General features: G+C 38.9%; 1 protein-coding gene across 1 annotated transcript in view; it reads right to left on the reverse strand.

Moving 5' to 3' along the window:
• ZNF407 (zinc finger protein 407) overlaps positions 1-25,246 on the reverse strand; it is a gene marked incomplete at its 5' end in the record, with an annotated part of 309,274 nt that overhangs the window by 193,448 nt on the left and 90,580 nt on the right. Inside the window, one exon of the mRNA XM_084283203.1 lies at positions 6,854-6,928. Within this exon, the coding sequence (XP_084139329.1) occupies positions 6,854-6,928 (75 nt within the window). The remainder of the gene's footprint in view (positions 1-6,853; positions 6,929-25,246) is intronic.

Below are 25,246 nucleotides of genomic sequence, written 5' to 3' on the forward strand. Positions count from 1 at the left end.
TTTGGAATTAAGTCTCAGAGTTTTTTCTTTTTTCTTTGTTTTTTAATACCTTACAGTACCACGGGTGTAACTCTAGAACCGTACGCACTGAGGTGGTATCATTCAGTTCCAGAACACATTTCTCCAGCATTTGTTTCTGCCTTGAGGTGGTGAACCTTAAGTAAACCTGGACAAACAAATATACTTACCTAACAGATTACGAAACTGCTTTGGCTGCAGAAAAACAGTCCTGATGGCTTTACAGCTCAATAGAAGTATTGTGAAATGTATAGGTTAAAACAAGAAGATGAGCTTCTACCATCGCAGTCATACACTGTATTTACCACAGGATTTCTGGTTTTGCTTCCAAAGTCTACAAAATACTCCTCATGATTCCTCACAATATATGGAAAATATTTCATTGCAGCACAGTCAGGAGATTATGTTTCCATTTCCTCTACAATGTACTCAATAAATATTTGTGTTGTATTTTATAGACTGATCAAAGCTCAGAGTCATGATACCGCCCGTGACAAGGAACATTTTACATCTATAAATGCCATGAAGTACAACACCATACAAATTTAAAGTAGCGTAACTTACTCCGCATAACTGCCTTCCAATCCTGTGCAGGCAAAAAGGGATTTAGAGATATATGGCCGTCCAAATTCCTATCCTGTCGGCCTGCACGGTTGACTTACACAATGGAAGAAGCAATCTGGGACATACAACTGGAACAACTTACTTTCAGTTGACAGCAATAGGGGAAGGATCAGTTAATGACTGACTACTTTTTGGCTAATGGCATGCAACTACAAACCGTGTTTTCCTTGGAAACTGACTGTTGTTAAAAAAGCCTGCAGCTTTCAAGCAGCTGCCCCCACCGTCTTCTGCAGCCCCACAGACAATGTTAGTGTACACTTGCCACTGAAACTAATAGCTAGGCTCCACACGGTACTTGGTTGTTTATGAATACAGCAAGATCATCATTTATACCTTGTTAGGATGCTTAAAATTAGCCAGGGTTGCTCACTATGGGCACTGTGCATCCCATTAAGTGGTGCCTTTATCTTCTGTCCATAGCTGCTGAGCCTTCCCAAAAGGAGGACTGTTGCCAGCCAGAGAAATTTCCCAAATATTTCACATCGTATCTGACATCTAAAATTAACTTACCTCAGATTTCCCCTCCTTCTGAACTAAATTATAAGATTGCCAGGGTTTGATAGAAAGAACAAATAAAGAGAAATAGTAAAATAACTTAATTTTTCTACGGTCCTGTTGTTTTTCTTTTTATACAGTGCTGTTTGATACCATACAAACTTATCACCTGCCTTTGTGAACACAGTCTTCGAAGGTATAAATGGCTGCCTATTCTTTTCTCTCCTTTGTTGCGAAGCAAACGCATAGTATGGGCGTACAGACAAGAAGCCAAGAGGAAAGTTAGCTGTGACTTTGGGGCACATCAGCTGCTGCCAGCCCTGAAGGCTTCCTCACACTTCTTGTGTTGGCCACCGGCAGGTAATCAGACTCATGATGCAGTGGATGTTGAGCCCATACCTACGTTCACATTCTGACACACTACAGCACAAACCAGGAGATGAGCTCCACAGCAAAATGCTGCTTTCAAAGCTTAAGGAAGTAACCAAAATACTGAGAGCTTGATGGAGATCTTGAGTAAAATTTTAGCTCCGAACCGGTGCTAAAACATTGAGTCCTGTCCGCTCTCCGCCACTCAGCTGTGATTCACACTAGCAAAACTTGAAGGAAAAGCAGCATTTCCTTCCTGATAGATCCTTTACCACAGCAACTCTCCAAGGTATTTTTTAAGCCATTTGAAGGAAATGATCAATTAAGTATATTTTTCATTGCCATCCAATTAAACTAGTAATGTTAAGTTTCTGTTGCGAAAGCTCAAAATTATTAGCAAGAAGCAGTAAAAAGTGATCACAAGGCTTGATGGCCAGACCAAGCATGTTACCTACCAGTGGTTATGGGGAGCTTCTTGTTTATGTATCAGTGTGTACCACCACCATCACCTCTAACTGCAAATCTTTCTGTGAGACAGTCATTTAAAGAATTCATTCTTTCACAACACAAGTTATTAGATGATTACATACATATACATTTGTATGCATGACGTAGCATCCTATGACTTTTGTCACCTGTTTTCCCCAAATCTGCTGTAACATCATCTCAATCTTTTTTACTTAACGTAGTAATATTATCAAAGATAGGTATATCAAGTAGTTATTATCAGAAATTTCTCTACTCAAACACAAAAGTCTCAAGAGAAAATTGGAAATTCAATAAAGTAAAAGAGAGTTGGGCTGAAAGACTTCATTCACTTCTAGTTTTACCTCCAAAATGGAAATATCAGGACATTGCAATTTATTACAAAACAGCATGAGGCAAGCTTTCTAAAGAGTTTACAGAACATCAAATCCCCATTCATTTTTCCTGGCTACTTTTCTTTCAGACCTCAATAATGCCTGCTAATGACATACCATGCAGTCTCATGCGTTTCAGGATAGCTGTACCACACATGTTAGTAGCATTTGATATTCCAGAATACATGTGGTCTTATACAAGTACACTGAAAATCATAGCTGTAGCTAGGCCTGTCGCTTATACCAAGGAATGTAAATTTTAATTTCCTGTAGAAACTGGCAGCTTTCAAATATCCTATTAATGACTTTTGAGATCTCAGATACAAATCCACCAATAATAATGGTGATGGCATTGCTCAACCACAATGATATCTTTAGATCTTGGAAAACACAGGCAAATTTCTGGCAAAAGGAGTATGGACTCAGAGTGTGCTGCAATTTCTGGTCAAAATTTTCCCCTAGTTCTCTAAAACCTATCGAAGTATTTCTCTGTCTATCATTAGTTATTTTTCTCCCACATTTAAAGTGCTAGCACTGTATCCCATTTTTAAAGCACGTGAAAATATGCCAGAATGACCTTACAAAAACAAACATATTATTAATGACCTTTGCAGAAAATGTCTTGGAACACAGATTGCAGTTCAACACATACTTTTGATCCAAGAAACTTTATATATATATATATATATATATATATATATATATATATATATATATATACATATGAATGATCCTATTTGATTCAATGGTACTACTCATATGCAGAAAGTTATTTCAGAGGCAACTCATCATTTAAAATTCACAGGGAAAATGAGGTAATTAAACAACTGTCAGTTAAGGCCTTTCTGTGGCATACTTATATAAAAATAGTTTAAACAGAAGCATCAGATAGAATCCTAGTTAACAAAGTCTTCTTTACTGTAAAATGCATGTTGTAAAATAATAAAGTTCTACTGAAAAAACATGTACAAAAGATAAATGTGTTTCTGTATGAAAAAATTCTAAATCCAGAGTTGTCCTTAATAGCGGCAAAATTCTGTCTCACTGATGAGTGACTTAGTGATTTATTTTTATTTTCTTGCTCATATTTTTGTGTATCCTAAACTCAGTGATGAATCATCTCAGTGTCTCCTGCTTTGCCTCAGTTTACACTTAAGTAACATAATTTCTAACAGAAATTGGGACTCAGCACCATTAACACTACGGATGCATTCACCTCGTCCTCAACCACATTGTCTCCGAGACACAATAAAGGTGTAGCCAAAGATTTATCCTGCCAATAAGATATAGTTATAGGTCCCATGAAGATTACTGACACTGAAGTACCAAATATGTACTGGCCTTGGACTTAGCAGATAACATGCCAGTTTTGAGACACATTCAAGTTGACAGTAAATCAGTATCACAGTTCCAATAACAGGAAAAAATACCTTAGAGGAATTTTTGTGTTAAAACATTCCACTTTTCAGTTAGCTATTAAATGGTAATGACCATAATGGACTAGGCAGTAGGTTTCTTTGTGGCTAAAATGTGAAGACATTTCACAGCAAGACTATTTTTTTAAGCTTCTGTGATTTGCAGCTGCATAACATTTGCCCCCTTAAATCCATTTTGTCTTCAAAAAAAAAAAAAAGAAAAAAAGAAAAACTTGAAACAAAAGATGTTTCAGGAGCAATCTTATTATGAATTATGCTTGTTTTCCATATCTGCATATGCAAACACCGCCACAGCCTCCATAACATCTCCCTTTTGTGGATACAAAAAAAAAAAAAAAGCTATAGTTATGGGTTATGGAAAGCAAGAGAGAGTAAGTCACACTAGTTCAGCACTGATTCAGTAAATGTAAATGTTATTTTTTTCTCCCCCTCTCAGAACTCAATGTTTGTCACCGAAAATTCTTTGCTGAGAAGTTTCTTAAAAAGGGATCAATTTCTCAAGGTGTATAAAAATATTTTTCAAGCACCCTTTTGAACTTATTTCAATTTTCTGTTTTTGATGATAGTCATGCTGACAACTTTTTTTGGTCCATCAAACTCTGTAGTACAATTACATGAATTTACTTTTAATAAATTACCATCTTTGCATATATCAGTCAAACCACAAAGACTAAACACTTGCAAATAAAATGCATTATTAATTTAATTGTCACAGCCTATTTAGCTAGCTTCTATTAGTATTTGCTATAATATGCAATGTATCAGAGAGCAGAATCAAATTCAAAACATAAAGAATAAACTGATTATATTGTCCTAGAGAAATTAAAATATAGCAAGCTTGCAAAATTATAATCAAGGCATTAATGTTTTAAATAGGTAAGAAAACTACGTAACTTAATTTAGAATATGTTTATACCCAAAGTGATGCTTTAACGTGCTGAAGAAGGATTTCTTTGGTTCCTAAAGCCATTAAAAGGCAACAAACTCTCCCATAATAGGAAGGGAAAGGTGGAAAGGAAAGCAACAGTGCTTTGGTATTTACTGCACTTGATCACGTGGCTTAAACATCCACAATCACCAGTGAAGGACAGTTCCTAGGTACTGTTACACTGTTGTTGTAGCTCTGTCACTACCATTATAGGTTGCTCTATGTTAAGCTGAAGAAATGCCGGCTAAAAAGGTACTGCAGGTAATAAACATCCACCAGACAGATGAAGAAATTTCAGATGAAGAGAGCATGAAGTCACTCAAATATCTCTTGTTATGCTGGCCCAGGGGTGTGCAGCTGCGGATGGGGCACTGAGGCTGCAGGACAAAGCTTGGTTTCTTGCTCCCAGGGCAGCCGGAGCTGCCAGGGCTATGAACCTGCCACTGCCTGGAGAGGTGGCAGGGAGGGACCCCTTCTTCTTCTCCTCCTCCTCCTGCTATGCTGGAGGGCCAGGCTAAAAGCCTTTGAGGAATAGGGGAAGAAATGGGGAAAACAGAAACAGCCAGGCAGCCTTCAGATGAAATATAGAAACAAAAGCCAGCATCCTGCTTGCTTGGGAATCCATTCCAAGATGATCGCTAAAAATATGTCTCTCTGGTTAAGACACTATATTTGGATATCTATTGTATGCACCCTTTATTGTGCACATGTTCACTAGGGTAACGGAAGTGCTCTCTGTGTTGTATTTAGGATGATTACATAGTAAATATCCCCTTATAAAAGAACACTGGTACCGAACATTTCCAGTATCAAACAAAACACCAGAGCAAAACCTTTTTTTTTTTTTTGTCTTTGCAAGTGTTGCTGTACAACAACAGAAAACCAGCATAAACTTTAATACGATACCTGATTTTATGAAACTGTTACTCTTGTTCCAATGCATTCTTCTACATTTTAGATGAAAAAGAATATCTCAAAACTCTTCAAAGAGCCGTGTGTTACAGAAATTCAGGTTAAGCATTTTGGAAAGGCAATCTCATAAAGAATATAAGCAGTGCTTAAGCTGTGCTTAGTCAAACAAAAGGTGTATATGGACTGTTAATTTGAAACTCTGCTCTTTGGTGACTCCATGATTTAAGTTTGATGAACTTGTGAGGAAAGACTCTAAGCAGCTACCATCCCCAGTGTCTTTAACAGGAAATGAACATGACTCAGGAAGAGTATTCCAGTGGTCTCCTACAACTCATAGCTACTATTCATTTTCTTCTTCTTTTGTATTAAAAACAGGAAATAAGCTTTATTTATAAAATCTTACACTGGAAGAATGAGTTACAAGGTGGTCATACTCGAAACAGAATCAAGTGCCCAGCAATGAACCCGGCAGGTGGGATACATCCATTTACCCAGATGGAGAGGGAATATGCCATCTTTTGGCCATCCAGAAAACATCCAGGTTTCAAATTACCTCCGAAATTCAGTGGAATGCCAATAGTTACACCACAATATGGCTAATAAATCTGAGGCAAACTCTTCTTTTCTGCAAAGTGCCGTTTAGCTTGCAAAACATGGTTACATTTTAAACCATAGAAAAAATGACTTGTTCTCTCTCTCTCTCTCTCACAAAGTTTTCAACTAAGTAACTGCACATAGATTGAAAAATGAAATAATGTTTTTTACAAAGTCAAAACCACAGATCTCTGTTCCTGCCCAGCACCGAGGAAACTGTTTTTAATTCCTCTGTGACTTTGACCTCAGTAATCAACATAAATTTCAGAAAACCATTTTAGGCAGCAGCAAGGCACAAGAGGAAAAAAAATAGGTGATTTTGTACATGGAGAGGAAATGGAAATGTTGAGAAAATAATATCACCTGCTGAAAACCAGCCCCCAAAGTTGCAAAATTTTGCATATAGTTGCTTTCTACAGCAATTTTTCCATTGAGCCCTCCAAACGCGTCATAAGCACCATGCTAGCAGACCATTTAAGCATGTTAGCTCTCTCTGTAGTTATAGCTGAGCTAAAAGTCCAGGCGATTTCATTTTGGGTACGATAAATATTCCAGGTAACACATATTATGTGAATGATATGAGGTAATATGAGAAAAAAATAAATAAAGTGACTTACCTTTCTTTGGGTGTGCCAACTCCATGCTTGCCCAGTAAATGAGTGTTCAAATGCTTCTTCATCACAAAGGCCACCCTGTCAAACAAACACATACAAAAAACAGGAAAATTAGTGTTTTTAATACTTTTTTTTTTTTAATACTGACTTTTTCTGTTTTGAGCATTCATTCGAGCATATTTTACTAATTGCAAAATTAAAAACCAAGAAACAAACAAACAAACAAAACCACCCATGCTGGACTACAAATTACTTCTGGGAGTCCGTTCTGTGATAACACATTTTCTTCAGGTTGTAGTCACTTGGGTATCTCTATTCCAAATAAGCAATCATAACCATACATCATTGGTCAAAAAATAGAAAAACTGCTTCTGCTTCCCTTTGCACATTAGAACACCTTATATAATATAGTGAGAATACAGTCTTTTTCGCTTAAATAGGCATTTGCCTAAATATGCATTTTCTCATGTTAAAAACTAATACAGTATTAGCTACACCTTTGAATTTATTTAAGCTTAATGGGCCCATCCTGCAACCTTTCTTCATATACGTAGTTCCATTTTTTTAATGAGAGTAATAAAAAAATACAGCAAGATCAGATGCTTTAATCACTGCTTATGTCTGGACAAAGTCCATTGTATTAATTATTTAAAGAGATATACATGGAAACAAATTAATAGCCTTAGTTATTTTATAGTCCTGTGAAAAAGGGAAGGGAAAAGGTGAAGCACACGTTTGTGACTACATTTGGAGTGGGAATAGTATTCAAACTGGCAAGACATTGTTCAAGGCATCAACAACAGCAGCAACGTTTACACTACCTGCCGTTATGTTTGCACCAAACAAAACACAGATAATTTAATTTCATTTTGGTGATATATGTACGGAAACAGACGGGAACCTATGGAGTACCCTTCTGCTGCTGATAAGACCTGAACATCAGTTTAATTATGTCACATGACTGCTTCAAACAATTTAGATATCAGACCAAAGCTTCAAACTAAAGCACTTCTCTTGATAAGCAAAAATCGTACTGCTGTAACTTTCAGTGTGAAAAGGGCTTGCAAACATTTTTGTTAATTATGTATTACAGCTGTCCTTCATAAAGTTAATTACTAATAGCTGAAAGGCAATAGACTCTATTTGCATATGTACATGAAAGGCATGACATATGCAAAAATATGATTTTAATTAGCATTCCATGATATGAAGGGCTACAAATCAAACTGGCATGTTATAAGATTTTTAGCATTAAATGCTGAATTCATCTGGACGTGTTTGCAGTAATGGACAATGGAAGGACTGTAAAAAACACTGTAGCATTATGGCATGGATGAGCCACAAAAGCCAAGAAAGAGTACTTTTCCTTTACAAATATGATAATGTAGTTTCTCCATGTCTGATCTACTTTGGGCACTTTCACATTATTACAGAGAATCTCTCTTGTGCATCCTTTAGGGTAAAAGAATATAATTTTGTCTTATTTAAATGATAGTGACTTCATTATTTTTACAAAAAGATATGAGAAATACCTTAAATACTTTCCCCTACGCAATTTACAAATCTAGCAACCCAATCATTACATCTGTGGATAATCTATCACACTGCCACCATCATTACTATTCAAGTGTCATCAGAATTACTGTACATAGGGAAAATAATTGTAACAAAATAAAATCATGTGTTCTGATAACAGCACAAGGCATTGAAAACATGCTGCTCTCTTGCTTTTCAGCAGAAACAATAGCCATTTCTTCGCAGCTGTGAAACGTACCTAACTGATCTTAATTCAGTAATATTTCTACTTTCTGTTACAAACCAACCCTTCTCTAAAAGAAAAATAAAAATATTACCATGAAAGGATAATGTGAAATCAAAGTTCTAAAGGCACTTTGTGGTTTACATGGCGAAGTGTCCTTACACCACATGATAGGCAAAGGTCCCAACCAACTACATGGTATTTCTAGGGAAGATGATTTTTATTTTTTTTTAGAGTCTGTATACTTGAAGCTCCCAAACAAAAGCCAAACGTTTCTTTACAGTGCATCTATAGTGGGCACAGACAGAACTACCTTCCTCTAAAATCAAAGACAAAGGCCTTGTTAATAATTTGAAGCAATTCATCTCCCATTAGCTGCTTCCCATCTTTTGCACCTTGGTTCTGAGGATCCATTTTGCTGCTGTTACACAGCACAAATAAAACAAAGACTGACTCCATGGAAGTCTCAGCGCCTACTAGCAGTTTAAGCTCCTTAATGCAATGCTTGAAGACTTCATACTGAAGAGCACAGCCTGTCCTTGTGCAAGCTTAGAGCACTCAGCACAGCTCAGGAACAGGCCCCCAGTTAGCAGAAACAGGCGTGGAAATAAAACCAAAGTTGCCACCTCCATAAGAAATTAAGAATGAAATTCAAAAATTTTTACCAAGGGACAGACATCAGAGAAAAGATATTTTTCCTTAAAATAAAAGCAAAGTCTAAATATCTTGATTGGGGTGTTGTATTTGAGGACAACATGATAACAAGACAGGTGTGGAAACCATTTGTTGATGCGTATCAACCCCTACAGGTGATCTTAAGGGAGAGGTGGTATCAAGTGCTTGCTGGCTTTAAAAAGCAATCTCAAAAAGTGTTTTCAGTACATTCAGTAATTCCAGATTTCCCACCAATTACTGAACTAGGAATCAAAAAATAATGTTTTTCTCTCCACCACTGACTCACCAACATGAAAGTAAATCAGTTATCCCTAAGATACTGCCAAAACTGGATAGTTAGACGTGACTTAGCCCTGCTCTTTTGAAATGAATCTTAAGGGAAGTCTGTCTGGCACCATTAAGGACACAAGGAGTTAATGCGTTCAAAATACGTTGCTGCAATGTATCTTAATATCAGGGAGAATCCTTCCACAAAATGCAGTAACCACCAGTTTGGGTTTCCCTGCTGTGTTTTTTGTTGTTGTTGCTGGTTTTTCTTTTTGTTTGTTTGTTTGTTTTGGTTGGTTGGTTGATTGTTTCTACTAGAATTAAAAAAGAAAAGAAAAAAAAAATGTTCAAATGCTAGAAATTAACTGGTTTCAGAAATGCATCAAGAGGGAGTAGGAAAAACCTGTAGTAGCCTTTCTTCTATTGTTTCCAGTACAAGCCAGCAGCAAAGCAGGCCATACTATAGGCCTAAAATCATTTTTATAAAATCTCATCTAAACATCCTCATCCACAACCCACATGAAGATGAGCAGTCACTGCCAGCTGCTCCCCCAAGGAGCAAGTGTCTTAGGGCAGAAATGTTCATCATATACGTCCAAGCCATGGTCAGCGAGAGCTGCCCCCATTCAATAGGAAGACTGCTGGAAAAGATGAGTATGCAGGATTTTATTTGCTTGCAGTGGCATTCTGGTGGTTGTATTGTTGTTGTTGTCGTTTGTGGTTTTGTTATTGTTTGTTTTGTGTCTTTTTTTTTTAATCTTCTTAGTGATTTTCAACTACTTTGGCTCCAAGCTAGCAAAATCCCCCAAAATATGCGCTCTATGTTCAAAATTCAGGTTAAATTAAAACCAAGTTGAAAAATGACAAAAGAGCTTTCCAACAGTATCCACACTCCCTATGGACAGTTTTTTACACATGAGCTATAAATAAAAATAATTTTCAATCATAAATATACAAGCACCTTTCCCAAAATAAGCTTGAAGAATATTCTGTTTTCAGTTTAGAAGAGTTGTGGCTTTGCAGGAACGTGTCCACTCGTATTCCATGGCAGCCTTTAAACAGCTCTTGGACTCACTCTGAGAAAGTCTGTAACTGATTTAGGAGCCTCCAAAGACTTGTCTTCAGTTATAAAAGCATATTTTAATGTACAAAAGAAACAAAGGGAATTCTAATTCTGGGAATAAAGAAACATATTGGACAATCTTGACTTCCACTTTTCATTCTAGTGTAATACAAGTTCTTCAGCATGTGCAATGTTTATCATCACAGTACCCAAAGAAAATGAGTAATCTGTCATGTATTGTCTGTTCTCTCATACTCTCCGCAGGGAGAGAACTGTGCTCTGTGAAGTGTCTTATTTTGAGAGGGCAGAAGATTCTAGGTTTTAATATGTTTTGAATCTCTAAAAAGCTTTTTTCTTCTTAATACATACATTGCTCCGTTAGCGGAAAGCCACGTTAAAGAAAACAAACGCAAACCCAAACCAGCATTCGGGACCGTAGCGTCACGAAATCTGCGATGGTCCCGTATTTCCTGCGCGCCTGCCGCTCAGCATTGGCCTCGCTCCAGGGAAGGAGCTACATCACATCTTACCTCCACCAAAAAGTCACCTGGATTCATGCCAACAGGCCAGCCGTCTCGTAACCCAACTGCGGAAGGGGACCAGCACCACGATTTATTTCGGTGGGACTCTACAAATGAGGTACCCAGCGGTTGAAGAGCAATTTTAAATCACTTTGCAATGGATACACAGCTCTCGGCAACTGCTCTCCGGGAATTTATCTTACAGACAGCAGTGTTCAGTGACGGCAGAGAAGTCCAGGAGAACAACAATGAATACCTATCCTTTATTCATATTCTCAACATCCTTTACATCTCCTTTAAACTGTCCAGAACCTCTTTATCTCTGAGTTTAACTCTGAGAATATGATTAAGCTACTGCATGAAGCGTACAGGCCCCATGTATACAAGATGCTTTAGAAAGAGCCTCGAAAGTATTTTTCTTATTATTTTCTGAAGTAAAATAGAATGTTATTATTTTCAAATTATTAGTATTTATATATTTTATCTCGTTTTTCTCATAGGTTTGGGGCACTCAGAAAAGATGGGATAGTTTTCTGTTCTTGATAAATTACATGGGAGATCTGACAGCTTCAAGGAATAAGAAGAACAAGGATCTCCAAAACTTTTATGCACCATCACAAAATATGAAGAAATAATGCATTATTCTGTCTGCATCGGCTTTTGCTTTCCATGATCTGCGCTTGAATTCCTGTCCCTTCATCTGAGGCAAACTGCATCAATCATGCTGAGGAAGGGGAAGGTACATTTAGGCAAGTAAACAATAACGCAGACTCAGGTGGCTCTTATTCCAGGCATGAAGTACCCTTGCTCCTTATAGCATCTTGAAATGCACTATAAGCCTTAATTGTTTATAGCTGAATGAGTGGTTCACATGGAGTCATGCCACCAGGGGTATCAGTTAATAAAAAAAAAAGAAATAGTCCAGCTTCTCAAATATCATGACCCACACGAATTTTGGTGTGTTGAATAAAACTTGTATGTGCAGTTACGTATTTGTACCTGTTCTACATATAAACACATATGCATTCAAGTCAGCATTTGGTCAAACAAAACTTAACAGTCTATAGGGATTTAAAACTAAGTTTTTAAAATCTTTTGTTTATATAAAAAGTTGCTAGCCGCATCTCATCTCTCAGGCAGGATTTCGCATTCAGCAGGTCAGCTTCAGGAACAAGAAGGCAGAGGAAAAGGTGGAAGTGCCCAGAAAGCAATGGTTTTCTATAAACAAGTGATCTTTTTTTCCATGCATCAAAAGTCTAAATTCCTGGGAATTTCTTCAAGTCCATCATTCGGGGATGTTTGCTGATTCTGAAAGGTCCAGACCGGGGTGCTGATAACTCTCTTGCATGACCGTGCGCAAGGGACTCAATTTAAAAGAAAGTATCTGGCAGGGCTGAGGCTGGTGTGGAAGATATCCAGTAGTCTGAAAGGCTTCATGCCCTTTGTGACAGGATGTCAGGTTCGACTAAATATCTGGCAGGGCGAAGTCTAGTGTGGAAAACATCCAAATATCTGAAAAACTTCATGCCCTCAGTGACAGGACGTCAAGTCCTAGAACCCGGCGCAGGAAAGCTGGGATTTCCAGCTGACTCATTTAGCAGCCAAACGAGGCAGGTCTTTTCACTTCCAGCTTGCAATTATGACGATTCTTCTTAAGGTAAAATAATCAATAGCGTTTCAGAAGGTTAACAAGTCATGTGTAATCACTCAGTCTGCGATGCTGAGAGTGCTGTGACGTGCTGGCTTACACTCCCTGCTGACCCCATGTGTTAGAGAAGGATATGGCTACTTTATGTTATGCTCCACCCTCACTAACACTACCGATTAAACTGAAAAGTAAAGCGCATACACCTGGCATGTGTAGCTCCTTCCTCCCCATCTTCAAGTGCAAGCGACTTGGCAGACTGGAAAATGCAAACTTTTTCTCTTGAAAAGGGAAACCAGAAGAGGCAAATAAGGACAACTTTGCCCTCACCAACATGACAAGGACCAGAGCACTATAGAAGGCCCACAATAATTCATAGAACCTACAGACTCAAACCAAAACTTTAAATTTCCGAGAATTATCAGGCTTTCTGCCTTAAGTTTGAAACTTTTTTTTTTATTATAATTATTATTTTTACACTTTGCCATGCAACAATCTGGTATGCAGTTCAATTCTTTATTAACTTTTCCACGGAGATGTTTTATTGCCAAAGTTCAAAACCCAGCATTTTCAAAACCAGATTTTATGGGACTATGCAATCATCAGTGCAACCGAATACAACCTTCTCTTCTAAAAATACCTCATACCAATTTTGCTGTTACTTGGACTGAACTAGCAATGAAACCAAGAAGCCTAACAACAAAATAAAAAGAAAAAAAAAATGAAAAAAGACCAACTTGTATTATCGCATTAGTGGAACACCTGTACATAGCTTGCACCCAAGGTAGACTTGAATATCACAGCAGCTACTGTTCCTGACTCGCTTTGAATAGGCTGACAGACAACAGGATTGTCAATGTGCTGTTCAATGACCTGCATCAATCTCAAGAATAATTTACTGCTATATCAGACAGATCATTATGGATGAGTTGCACACTATCAATCAATCGGCTGTGTTGTTCCTGCATATTCCTGCATCTATCATCCAGAAGAGAGAAAAATCCCTCAACATATTCTTGTTGCTTTCTGCCACCAATCCGTGTCCCTCAAGATGCAAAAGAATTATTAGTCTCGTGGCCATAAAGTAGTAGCAACGAGCACAATTATCTGCTTTTATGTATTCTGGCATAAAAGAGCTGGGCACAAAGGAAGAGAAAACAAAACTGAATAAAACAAAAATATCCTCTCCTGCTGCTCTCAAACTGACCTGGATAGATCAAAGTTGCCTAGTCCTCTCACTTCCTCTCTTTTAAGAGATGTATTTAATGTAAACCATCAATGACAGAAATTAGTCTGTCATTGCAAGGACAGCAGCCAAAAGAGAGAACATTGGTCGTATCTACTTTACTTCCTCTCTTGACGGAGCTCACTTGTTCACAAATTATGTGCCTCACCTGAAGTCACTTATTTTGCAACTAAAACAGAAAGGTTTCCTGTAAGTTGATTCATTCTTAACTGTATTTATTATTATCATTATTTTTCAACACTAAAAGCACCCCTTGATAGAAGATGAACGAATGAGCCAAACTCAGACACACAGCGTACAGCTGTACAGCTTCTGTACCTGACGTTCAGTACAGCTTCTGTGCACTGAGAATGGTTTTCAGGAGCCACACACTTCGCTTCATTAAAGGAGGCAGAAAGCGACTGCACTGCTTAGGCTATAACTCACTGCTGAAAACGGGGCTTAGATGCTTCAAAAGAATCTCACCGCATGGCTCAAAGTGCACAAACTGGTCTGTATGGTTAAGCATGGACAAATACTTCAATAAATGATGCTGCTTGATATTATATATAAAAACAATATGCTTTGGATCATTCAGAACACCCTCAATACAGTTTCAGATGTGCGTACATAAAAAGTGTCAGAACAGGGCCCAAAGAATTATCCATTTCACAAGACCACAATAAAGTACCATCCGAAGATCACATCTGCTGTCTGTAGCCTCAAAAGCATGCAAACCGAGGCAAATACCAGTCAGCTTGAAGTAATTTTCTACAGGATTTCTCTAAAAACAATAAATGTATCTTTTCTTAAAGTACTTATGCTATCTCAAATAAACACAAGGGAGTTTTCAAGTGGTCGGATCCTGTTGCCCCCCCGTCCTGTCCACATATAAGGAGTTTGGAAGGATCTAAAATTCAAAGCAAAATATCATCCATGAATAAACTAAAAATTAATGACCAGTGAAATGGGTCAGACAAAAAAAAAAAAAAAAGCAATCAATTTTAGGAAATGCACACCTCTTTTAATTTTCCCCAAACACCTATGTATAGTAATGAAGCTGAAGTTGTTCATGCACCATTACTAAAAACAACAATCTTCTTGAACAATGTGCAACTGGGTATTCTTCTCAAGCAAAATAAAATGTAATAAAAGACTTTATTTTTGTTTTAAACCTGAACTTTCCTACTGAAGTTGAATTGAGCCACTGTCCGTCTAAGTGTCCGCAATTCTGTTATGAAGTCAAATTGAAGATTAAGCAGTAAAAACTGAAATAAATAAGAGATTGCTTGTACAGTAGATTTGTAAACTGATAACAGGGAGTAAACAAATGGCTCTCTACATATTTTGTTTGCTTAATGAGCAGACTAAAAATAGCTGAACAGTGGCAAAAACTTTGAAGTCAGAAGGTGTTCACTCTGTCAGGAAATCACCTAACAAATACATGAGAAAATTAGTACCGCTACAAGAAATGTTTGTTTCAATATTCAGAGGAGTTAATGAATGTTAAGTGATAATGGTAGACAGCAGCACTGTGTAATTACATTTCTAAACACACCTTACCAAATCACTTCTAAGCTAAAAGAATCACATGTTCTATTAATTTTCATTGGGTATCAAACATCTGTAACTGTCACCTCTAACAGGTGTTTCATAATCTAACAGCTGCACAAAGTATGAAAAAAAGACAAAAAAAAAAAAAAAGACTCACAATGCTTTCTGCAGTACCGCTCCCAGCCTCTCAGCCTACCAGCACACAGCCTCTCTAACTTCTGAAATGCCACCTTAGGCTTAGTGTTTACACTAAAACAGATTACCATCAACATCCAGAAACACGACAATACCAGAGAACATCCTTGTTATGCTAAATAAGGCTCTAGGAACTCTTTCAACATAAATCGAGGATTTCAGCTACGTATAGGGCGCCTACCAATTTTGGCACCAAGAAATTGCTCGTTTCCTCTCTTTTCTCACAGTGTGTACATCCAGCATTCCCATAACTGTTCCCTCCCTTTCCCCGTCCCTCCCTCCTTTTAGACATCGTTGTGTCTCCTTGCCCACGATCCATTTCCCAGCACGTTCAGGACTTCACCTATCGGCACAGCTACAGCTTGGTGCAGGAGGCTTCAGTTCCAGCTATCCCCACCTTGCGTCTGGAAAGATATGTGACACTGATCTGCTTCAGGACGAAGAATGGCAAGGATATTTCCTGTCACTATCTGCCAGCGTCAGCCCTAAAATGTCTGCTCTCCTTGATTTCAGGACACTGATGGGTCATTGTGTTTTTCAAAGGACTGCAAACACGGTGCTCTCAGATCATCAGAGTGACATCCCCAGCTGATGCGAGGTACAGGTCTCACCATCGTTTGGATGGCTGAAATCAGTGAGAGGCTGTATCTCCAGGCACGTTGTCCAGTGTCTACCAGCAGTAATGGGCACCTGCATCTGAGTATCTGCAGAGTACCGCCAGTATGAGTGATGGGTAGATGGATAAACACTCTAAAACAAGATTTGCATGTACCATGTTCGTGGTCTTATGTTAGACATGCACCTATTGCCATGCAAAAGAGAGGCTGGCACAGACACATCTAGATAGTGAGGTGCAGACAGATTGGTTTCGAGCAGTTCATCTGGATTCTGCTATGATCTTTGGTACATGAGCACTAACAGCAAGGGAGTCTGGAGGAGCACCAATAAAATCCCAATACTCTACTGGACGGACAGGTCTTCAGTCTTTATGCACCCTGCAAATCTACATTCTCAGTAGGAGAAATGTCTAGGAAAGACAGTGCAGGCTACGAAATTAGTTCTCTCTCTTAATAGCACTGTGATTTCCAAATTTTGTCACCATGAAAACAGTAGGTGTATGCAGCCATGGAAGTTACTTCTCTTTGCAATTGATTTTCAGAGACTGGCAGGAGCAACCCAGGTATGTCCTGCGTAGGAGAGCCAACCACCAGCTGCTGGGTTGCTGCACAGCAGCACTGGGCAGAGCCAGGAATACCTGCCACGTGCTGCTCGTTTCAACTCTCAGTGCCTCAGATTTGGGGGGGAATGCTACAAAAGCATAGTGAGTTCTGCCTGGATGATGAGAGACTTGGCTTCCAGAAGCTTGGCCATATCACTGAGACGGGCATTGGCAACATACAGAGGGCTCATGCTCATGAAAAGGTGAATGTTAGAAGGGAAACCTGAGCCAGTCAGTACATATACGCACATGGTAGGATGAACAGACTAATGCTTGAACTGGGAAATTCTTCCAAGTGCTCCCAAGCTTTTGGGAAAGCCAGGTAAACCACATCTCTCAGTGTCCTGGGAGTTGTTAGGGAAATATCTGACCTTCTGCCATCAGTTTCAACAGAGCTGTCTGGCAGTTCTAAGGAGCAAAGACTGCACAGGTTGCAAGTGCAACAACTGACCTCCAAGAATATCTCATAATAAAGATGTTTCAGTTAATTTCTACTTAAAAAGGATAAACCCAAACAAATACACTTAATTATAATCTTTTGCTCTTCCTGAACAAAACGTCACTTTAGATGCCGTACCTTCTTTTTAGCTGTTTAGAAATTGCACTGCAGACTGAGTTACCAGGTTTGAGCAGAGCTTGTATGGGAACAGCTATCTTAACAGTGAAATCCTTGTCAACAAAAGACAAGGCTGTTGCCTGTCTTTAAAGGAAATCAAAACATATCTAAAGATAGTTGATTGCAGGCTGGTAAACATATAGGGCCTGTAGTAGCAGTGCCACCATACATAACTCAGTCAGTTCAGGAGATCCAGTGCCTGTGGTCTTTTGCAAAGTTGCCGGGTACAAAGAAAGGAATGAGATGAATAAATTGGTCACTGTCTGATGACTGAACTGCTCAGAAGTCACACACAATCAGAAGTCATACGCAATTTTTATTGACAATTTACCCGCAATTTGAAAACGCTGCTGGTGATAGATGGTGACTGGAACTGAGAGTCTGCAGTGTGCTCGGTCTGTGACAGTAGTGAGAAACTTGCCCTAGGTCTTTGCTTGACAAAGAAGAGCAAGTCCTGGTTGATTTGTTTATTCCTGAGACTTAAATTCAGTTGTAAAAACATACACAGTTGTAAAGCACATCCTTTTTGCCTTACAACTACACTTTCTACAATGCTGTTTGACTTAAGGTAGAAAGCAAAATATTTCAGAATATCTGCTCATCATAGGAGCTGCAACTGCATAAAAATAGTAAAACAAAGACAGCAGTACCTAATCTGTAACAATCAGAAGTGCCATCTATATGGATGAGCCGGTAAGAACAGCCTGGCCAAATCAGAACAGACTGGTTCCTGCCTAGGACAAAAGAAGGAAAGCCTTTGGATCACAGGGGTTTCAATCAAAAAAAAAAAATCAAAAAAAATCATCTGGTATTTGTGTACACCCAAATGTGTTTGGAGCACAACGAAAAATGAGGACACCCAATATGTACAAGGGCTCTCAAACCTGGCCATCCTACCTACCTACCTCCTACCTGGCCATCCCTACCTCAGAGACCAAGAACTACGAAACACTGTCATCAGATCCACTGTACTGTAGTCCTGATACCTGGCCGCTATGTTTAATGGTTTAATGTGATTAATGCTTGATTTTTCATTGTTAAAAGATACCTTGGTTAGTAGTTAGCATAAATGAAAGCTTGTTCTGGAGTTTTCAGTCTCAGTTGGAGTCTCATTCTCTCCGGTCCCCCAAAATCTGAGACTTGTAACAACCTCCTCCTCTTGCCACTGGAAGGGGATGAGGCTGGCTGAAGAAAGCAACAGTGACTCTTAGAGGAAACCATGATACGCAGACCAGAAAGACTCTTATGCACTCCACAAGCCCTACAGACTACCAAACTGTCTCACATTATGGCACTGAACATGGGCAGATGTTATTCAGAGCAGCATGGAAGTCTATCCCAATGAGAAGCGCAGGTGCTCACGGTGCTGTTACTCCGCTTCTCCCACGAGCCAGCGGTAAGGCCTCTCAGCACCTCAGCCACAGACTGAGCCGGAGAATTACTGGTCACTAACGCTGCCAAGTGCAAAGTCTGGTGATACCTAGGCTTGCCTTTGATCTGCTGGACTCACTTCAGACAAAGTCAAAAGCCAGGTGACTAGTGCTGAAATGGCCTACATCCATCACCTCAGAGGCTGAGGGCTTCGGCGCTGGCAAGTTTCAGAGAGGCCGAGCATGTTATCCTTGTACCTGGTCTGAGAGAGAAATGTTCCTCCCCTGTGAGCAGCTGAAAGCTGTCTCTTCTGAGACTGTGACGCAAGAGCTGGCTGAAGGCAGAAGCTTACTTAAAACTCTCAAATCCTGAGGAAGAGCTGAAGGCTTTCTTTGGGATTAACAGAGTGCTCGCCAGAGATATAATTCTCATTGAAGCAATAAAGACAATAATAATAATAATAATAAAAACAACACACCACACTGAATTTGGAAGGATGTTTCGCACCATAAAAAAAAGCTTTCTTGCAGCCCAGTATGGATGTTGCATGCGTTAGCTGTGAAGACTGTTATCAGTCCAGGAAAACCAAGGAGTATAGATCAGACAAATCGGTACAGTCATAAAGATGATATCTGTGACACAGCAGAAGATGTTCTCTGGCAAAGAATATTCCAGTCTCGGCCAGCAGTTGAGATTTGTGTCCAGAAATGGTCAGAGTTAATCAAGCATGAGAAAGATGGGATCTATATACGTGCCCAGCAGAATTAAGAAAAAAACTCCTTTGATCTCAAGGGCCTACATATGTACTTACTGAGCACACGTATGAACAACCACCTGAAGGAGAAATAAGATTTGCTGCAAACTAAAGGTTATAGCATGTTATTTAAAAAAAAGAAAGGAGAGTTGATAAATTATTAGAAAAGATGCAATAAAAGGAATTCAGGTTTTTCTGCATTTTGCCAACCAAGATTCTGAGGGATTTAACTAGAAGAATAAATAACAAGACTTCAGTTTTATATACAAAGTGAAAACCTGGCCCCATACAGAGACATAAACCATGTCTCTTTAACAGAAAAATTATTTTCAGCCTCAACGTCTTTCTGAAATGAAGCTTCAGCTAAAGGGCTCTGTGTCTTCTGATCCTTGCTGTCGTCACAGCCACAGAGCCATAGACTTAAGTGCTGGCATGAAAGGATGGGATCCCAAAGCCCCACTTGCCACCAGCTTTTGGTAGGAGGGGAACTTGGCAGCAAAGACGGCACACGTACCAACACGTGGCACTCTTCCATTCCCTCCTGTACTGCATCACAGTTTGGTTTTCACGAAACTTACATCGTTAAAGTCACCCTTAGAAACCGTCACGTACATAGGAAGATACGAGCAAAACCCGGGCTGTACAGTATCTGCTTTTTTAGCCCTCTATAACATGAATTTGGGACGTTTTAGGCAATTGAGTGATGCCTACCTTTTCGGCCTCATTTTTGAGCTAGCAGACAAACCAGACCTAAGCTGCTGGGCAATCAGATGCTTTTGTCATGCTCCGACTCTGTCTTCACTGGACCATTCAGACAAACAGAAGACAAAACTGTATGTTTTTAACAAATTGCCAGACATGAAAGAATTCTGACTGGTTATATGAGTTAAGAAATCTGAGATGATGTTTGAAGGGATGGCCTGCATCTCTCCTCATCTGACTGAAGATATCAGAGGCTAGCAGTTGACAGGGTCCCCTCTACCTTTTTTGTTTACATTTCTTCTTCCTATTTCAATGCAATTCTGCTCTCTAAAAGCAGTATCAGTCAACTTTCTAGGGGTAGAAAAAAGCAAACAAAACAATAAAGAACTAGCAAGTAAGTAATTGGTTCTTGTAAGCAATTGGGTTGAAATTTCTTGAAATTTCAACCATGTAATCAAATAATTTACAACAACCTGTGTAAAGTGTTTCAGGTTGGATTACAGCTTTTTTTATTTGGTAGGGTTTTGCTTATCCAAAAGCAGCTCCCCACCAGACCCGCACACCCCAGGACTCCCTGCAACCTGCCCATCAGAAGGGCGGAGGTGTCCCTGTGGAAATCACAGCTCTACCAGATGGTTTTCAGCCAAGGAAGGCCTCAAATTTTAAGCAGCATAAAGTATTCTCTGCAGAGAGTAAATACATAGAGAATGCTTTCTCATTTGTTTTAAACAGAAATAAACAGTCAAATCGAAGGGTTATGTTTCTTTAATTTTTCTCAGATTAGCAGAACCACCAAACCCACGATCTACGGCACAAATGTCCACACCTGGGCAGACCTGGACACACAATTTGTTTGATCAGCACACAACTTTTAGAGCACTGAAGAGCAGGCGATGCCATGTGCAACACGTAGCCGAATGGATGGATGGGATTGATTTTATAAAGAGTTACGAACAAAACAGTCCAAGATATTAACCAATAAACACATGCCTGGGTGAAAATGCCATATTATAAAATTACTGTAAAGATCCTCTAACTGTTCAGGGGAAAAAAAAAAAAGTCCAATTTTCCACCTAAGCTGACAGCGTGGAGTTTTCTGATAATAAGATCCAAGGAACCTGTAAACCCAAGGCTCTAATTTTCTTATGGCGACTGTGTAATATTTTGCAAAGTAAAATTGACTGAGATGGAAGCTATTTTGCATGGTACAGTGGCGATGGCTAACAAATGAGAGTTTTGTGGGCTGAATGTTAGTCCCCTGCCTCATCTGCCACCCCTAATGACAGCAGCCACCTGCTGTTTTATTGTCACAGCTGGAGCCGGTTCACACTCCTTGGTGCTGAGCTCTGCCCATGAGCGCCAAGCTCTCGCCTCGCCTCATTACTTTGATGAACTTTTTATGGTCAGCACCCATGAAGACCTCATCTAGGACTATACAACCTAGATCGGCTTCAGGGAGTGCTTCCAGCTAGCATGAGGTGATAATACACAGTGACACTACGGCTGCCTCTGCCTGTCACTTAGTCAAGCCACTGTACTGCACTTCTGGCTCTACAGGGCCCTCAACAGGTAAAATGCCATGAAATTCTCCTGTATAATAAAGTTCCCTCTTTCTTTTTCACATTGCAATACGGAGATCATGTCACACGAGCAAAATCTAGCTTTTCAAAGACGGATATGAAAATAAAAGACATATCATGCTGCTCGTTATATATAAGTACAGATAAGAAATTGCTGCATTCCCTAGATGTAAACCCACTGCCTTCCTAAAAAAAAAAAAAAAAAAGAAAAACACACATCCTGGCATTAAAGAAAGCAACCATGAAAACCATATTACAGCTTGATTAACGCTGCCAAATATGGAAAAAATAATTACATGCATTTTACAACAGAAGGACCATTTTAACTTAAAGAACAGAAAGCACAGAAAGGAAAATCAAGCCGGTTAAATCAAATTACTACCCAAATGAATCCCCGGTGGAGAATGATATATGCTAGCCCCTCTCCACTCCCCACTCTAAAAACCAAACCACACGTACATTGATTAGATATGACAATATATCAAACCAAGAGAACAACAGAGCAAAGCCTTTTGCATTGTTTTACTTGCACAGGGCAGTGTGTTAGCATCTCCTGGTAATTTAAAAGCAAGTATGATAATCCTCTCCTTTTCAGAACTGTTTATACTAGCAAGCACCCCAAATCGCATGTGCCTGTGTGCGTTATTAAACTTCATCAGAACATTTCGCATTGAGATAGTACAGACTGCTTTATGCTTGATCACTGGAATTTTACCCCAGGTTTACTTTCTGCAGTAGAAAAATCCTTCTGGTGACAACAGAGCTTTACATTTGCCCATATTTACATATATCATTAAGATTAATATATGTGCTATTAATAATAATTTCATTAACATTCTGAAATCATCAAATAACATTTTGACTTTTGAATGGCTGTAGGCTATTATAAGCCTAAAACCAGAACATTTTCAGTATTCATTGTGTAGCAATCCAGCTGATCAGTTTTGACAAATTCATGCAATGTTATAAGCCATTAAACTTCATTTAGTTTCATTTAAAAATTCCACCTAAAAAAAAAAAGCATCTGTCTTTTTTGTGCAGACAACATGATTCCCAATAAATACCAGTTCACAGGCCTGTTGCGTTTTTCAGTTTGAATGTTACTGAAACGTTTTGAAATTCCTTGTAAATACAGGTTTTGAAATAATATTGAGACCACTGACCAAGGAAGAGCTGAACATCTCTAATGTCGTATCATACAGATCAGCTCCTCTTCATGAAGGACAGTGCTATGGATGCTCCATGCTTCACAAGATAAGGTCCAGGCCCCTGAGAAAGGTGGAACCTTAAAATTGTTGCAGGGCACAGACATTGTCCTACATTACAGAGAATTTACCTATGCAAGCCCTTCTTTATAATCACCCTAACCTACAGTCAAAGAGACAGGGAGAAAAAAAAATAAATGTTTTAATTCTGCTGGAGGCTGAGTATCTCCTGATCTCCTGTACAGTCCTGGAAAGTATTCAAGAGAACTGGAAGACACGCAGAAATCAGAATAATGAGGGCCAAAAATGTATAAAAATTCCTGTTAAATATAAATGAAACCCATTTCTCTACCAACACAATTTCAGCAAGAGGTTATCTTCTCCACGATCAGTTCAACGAGAGAACTTCTTGAGCACACTGACCTATTGATCATATCCTTTGGAGAGTCCAACCTCAGAAGAGAAAATAGCTTTTATAAAAAAAGGGAATTCCCTTCCTTTGACTAGCTGATGTATCTGCTAAATGTGTGACTTGTAGGCCTCATTTTGTGCCCTTCAAAATAAAGTATCAAAGATGCAGCTTGATTAGTGTAGGGTAAAATATTTTAAAATGGACAAAACTGCCTCAGGGGACAGATCTATGGTTTCACCAGGATGATCTCATGATGGTGATGGTAATTAAATAATAATATCTGAGGTGCGATGGTTGTTTTTTTGTTTTGTTTAACAATACTGCATCAGCTATAGCATGCCTATTGCAGTCTTTGTCATACGGTACAGTTAATCCATTTAAGAAGTTTCTCTTTTATTAATTTCTAATCCATAGCAAAACTCTAGCTCTAAAGCCACAACCACCTAGGTATATATTCACCTGCATGGGCATCCAAACCAGCCATGGTTTTGCTCACTATATTGCATGAAGTAGCCTGCATACACGTATAAGTGTTTGGATATCTTTTTCCTTTGCAATACTGTGTTGCTGTGGCATTATGACCGTGTTTTAGAGTTATATTCTAAAATATAACTTCAATTTATGCAGCGCTTACAGTTCACTGGTCTGTAATTCTTAATATCCCTCTATCTTCCACCAATTTTCATTTTAGTAGCTATTATTTAAAGTTCATTTTCCATGACCTTTCAATCGTGATTTTTTCCAATGTGACAACAAACATCAGTGCCATTTCTGACGGTGACTTTTACTGGGGTAAGAAAAGCAAACTTTTCAAACAGAAGCTATCAGAAAACCATCAGACAGTAACAACCTGTGGTCAGTATCAAGATGAGCTGCATGTGAACAGACAGCGTGGAGGTGACAGGATTTGTATCCAATTACTAATCCCCAGAGCTATTAAACCCCCTGAACGATAAATTTCTATAAGCTGATCCCTTAAGCCATCATCAGCCGGTCATGCCACTGTGTTCCAACAGGAACGACAAAAGGGGAAACACTTCATGTTTTCGATTCAAATCTCCAAGATACAGAATAGTCATGTTGGGAAGTTCCTACCTCTCAGAAGTATTGAAAATGGATCTTATGAAAATAGGAATAGGCACAAGAAATTGTCTTAACACAGATATTGTTTTCTGCACTTACTCCAAGCATACAAAGAAGCTATCAATATATATATATTTCCTTGTACTGAGCAGAAATATGTGTGCTTTCTTTTTTTTTTTCAAAAAACAGCTAAACTTCCATGCCTGCTGTACAAGAAAAGGATATTCATATGAAGGATACCGGAGACATTGCTGAGGGATTGTTCACCCTTTAAAAAAAATATTATCTCTGTAATGCTGCCAGTGTTAGTGTCAGGTTGGGCAATTAGCCACTTAAGTGTGAATAAGATCTGCCAAGAAGCTATTTCATTTTTGCCTCGGAATATTTGTGTATCTGTGAGCTGGTGTGCGTTTGTGTTCATGCATCAGTGGCATCTGGTTGTTCATGCCAGGTTTTCTTATCATACTTTTCTGCCTCTTTGAACTCGCACATTCCTGCAATACAAAATGGACACATCTGCTGATAATGTCAACACACTTACATTCACAAG

This window comes from Netta rufina (assembly GCF_964035555.1).
Source record: "Netta rufina genome assembly, chromosome: 2".
NCBI classification, from domain to species: domain Eukaryota; kingdom Metazoa; phylum Chordata; class Aves; order Anseriformes; family Anatidae; genus Netta; species Netta rufina.